Consider the following 3,034-nt stretch of genomic DNA (forward strand, 5'->3'; position numbering starts at 1 on the left):
TGTTAGGATCGATACCAGTTGTTAGGATCGCACAACAACGCACACGCTCGATCTAGATGAACACAAAGAGAAGGATAGAGAGAAGTTGCAAGGAGAACTCTGGCTAAAAGGATTTTTTATTGATGACTTCAGGCATGTACAACAAGAGAGTACAGAGAATAGAAAAGTACATTCTCAAAGCTATACCGGACCAGATATATATAGGGTATATTTTACTATATATAGCTTTACCAGATTTAGCCATCTACTATATATAGTTATTTACCATATATAGCTTTACCGGATTTAGCTTTACCATATATAGCTTTACTATATATAGCTTTACCAAATATAGCTTTACCGGATATAACCGTTGACCAAGCTATAAATAAGTATCAGGCTCCATAGCCTAACAAAAACAACCCCAGCCGATTACAGAGACCGAATAACCAGATGAGCAAATCACAAAACTACGGTCAAAGGAATAATAAGAACTATTCACTACTCCAAAAGATGGAATAAACAAAGAATTCATAGCGTACCTCGAGTCAATCTCAATAGCTAAACCAATCAAAGGACCAATTGAAGCTCCTTCAAGAAGAGCAGCCGCCATTAGAATGGAAATCCTCTTTTTCTGATGACAAATAACAAGACATAAAACAAAAACATAGATTTTAAGAACATATAATAAACAAACAGAGAAAGCATAAACATAAATTACACATACAACAGTGAGGTAACAAAATGGTTAAAGAAACCTACCTCTTCATAAGGAGGAGTGGCCATTAGCCATGCGATGCTTCCAACACCTGCAAGCGTTGTGAGAATACCGCCAATGTTCCAAAGGATATGCAGATAAGCTCCAGCAGCTGATGCAACTAGAGCACAACCTAGAGTAAGGTAAACCTGCAGATTCGAAATACTTTACAAAATTGATTCTATAGAAAGAGAGAACTCACAGATCAATTGCATGTAACATCCAACAGCTCAAAAGAAAATGGAACAAACGGAAAAAAAAAACCTATCGAATATAAGAATCCAAGAGACAACACTACGAACCATCAAAAACCGACCGATAAAATACATTCTTACAGAAATCTTCGAACCTAAATCGAAAGTCTATTAAATTCATTTCGTTTAAACTCATTCACACAACAACAACCACGTACACGAGAAACGTAAATCGAGAAATCCAAAATCCTAATTTAGAACCATCGTTTCTGGATGAAATCACGACAGANAAAAAAAAAAAAAAAAAAAAAAAAGAATAGAGGAACGGACCATCTGGAGATGAGATTGAACGACCGGCGAAATCTGCCGGAAGTTCTTGAGAGAATCATAGCTCCAACGGTTTCTGGATTCTGCTTGAGAATCAAAGAAAGATGAAAATGCTTCCATTTGATTGTTTCGAGAACTTACAGAGCAAATACGAACGACGACGAACCGAAATTAAAGAAATCGGGTGTCCATTGAAGAATTATATAAGGATGCAGGCAAGTTTCTAGATTATTCGGATTCCCCATTTTGCCCCTGTTCTTTACAGCTATTTACCAGAAATGGTTTTTTTTGGTATTTTAATTTTAAAATATATAACATCTATTAATATTGAATATAGTTTACAGAAACTGATAGATTCATCTAGATTATTCCAAAAAAAAAAAAAAAAAAAAAAAACTGAATTTTTCCACAAAATAAAAATTTCGAGTTGGTTGGATTGGTGATCTGAACAACCCATTTGTTTGTTTTTTTATTACTAATATTGGTTATGAAGGTGAATATTTTTAATTTTAATATTAATTTTAAGAGTAGATGAGGTTTTATAAATTTAATAAAAATAAATTTGCCAAGGAAAATTCGGTTTTATTATGTAAAAAATGACTATATTTATAGCTAGAACCACGATAAAAATAAAATCGTAAGCAGAATATCATGTCAAAACAAACAATTTGTCAGAAAATCATATATATGATTAAATATTGGCATAAGATCATATCAGTGTAACTAAAACAAACATTCCCTCCCTTGCACTGATAAGGCACAACTAAATCTTTTTCAACATTCCCTCACTTAGACTCATGATGGAGTCTTCAGATCAAACGTTAGGATCTTGACAGACACCAAGCAACATGCGTAGCTTCTCTAACACAACTGAGTCAAAGGTTTTGTCATGATATCAGCCACTTGCTTAGTATGACAATTTTGTAATATCATAGTTCCATCTTTACTTAAATCACGGAGGAGTAGAAACGATCATTAATGTGTTTGCTTCGAAATTTACAATGTAATAGCCCAAAAATAAATAAATAAATAAATAAATAAAAATAATTATAAAGAAAGAACTAAAATAATAATAATAAATAAATAAATAAAAAACAACCTTCCACTAACCTCATCCCTTCCTACCCTCCTTGATTCCGTTCCTGCAATAAAAAACACGTCACATTAATAATATTAGATTAAATGTATATCAATAGCCAAATTAATAGATAATATTNCATCCAATGGCAAGACAACGATCGTTATGTTTGCATAGCGCTATTGTGACGGTGACTAGTTCTAACGGGTGTCTGGCCTATGGAGCTCCCAGAGTATGCTTGCTGGACAAGGAAAATNTAAATGTATATCAGTAGCCAAATGAATAGATTAAAAATAGAATGACTAAGAAAATTTATGAATAGAAACCCTGAGATAAGGAAAGATTTGGAACTAGNATCTCGTTTGCATGTGATTGTTGCAATTAACCCCAATAGTGGTGTCACTTGCTGAGTATTTCTTTAAATATTCAAGCCACATGCTACCANAAACTAATAGAGGGAGAAAGATAAATACAGAGGGTAAATAAGAGGGTAAATAGGAGAGCAGTAAAGCCCAGAATAACTTGTAATAGTTGTATCTACTTTTTAAGATATTTAATAAAAATATAATTATAGATATATAACATTTCAAGATTTTTAACCATTGAACAGTGTAAATTAGAGAAATAATTTTGTAGAGTTCAAACTTGAAATTGATGTCATGGGCTCGCATAGGTTGATTCAGATTTCAAAAGACGGAA

General features: G+C 32.8%; 1 protein-coding gene across 1 annotated transcript in view; it reads right to left on the bottom strand.

Annotated features, from left to right (window-relative positions):
- The window catches only part of LOC111811526 (bax inhibitor 1-like), a 3,803-nt gene extending 2,357 nt beyond the window's left edge, over positions 1-1,446 (bottom strand). Inside the window, exons 1-3 of the mRNA XM_023698418.1 lie at positions 1,261-1,446; positions 742-885; positions 522-613 (exon numbers count right to left, since the gene is read on the bottom strand). Coding sequence (XP_023554186.1) covers positions 522-613; positions 742-885; positions 1,261-1,377 — 353 coding nt within the window. The 5' untranslated portion in view covers positions 1,378-1,446. The remainder of the gene's footprint in view (positions 1-521; positions 614-741; positions 886-1,260) is intronic.
- Between the last annotated feature and the right edge of the window lie 1,588 nt (positions 1,447-3,034).

This window comes from Cucurbita pepo, chromosome LG15, assembly GCF_002806865.2.
Source record: "Cucurbita pepo subsp. pepo cultivar mu-cu-16 chromosome LG15, ASM280686v2, whole genome shotgun sequence".
NCBI lineage: Eukaryota > Viridiplantae > Streptophyta > Magnoliopsida > Cucurbitales > Cucurbitaceae > Cucurbita > Cucurbita pepo.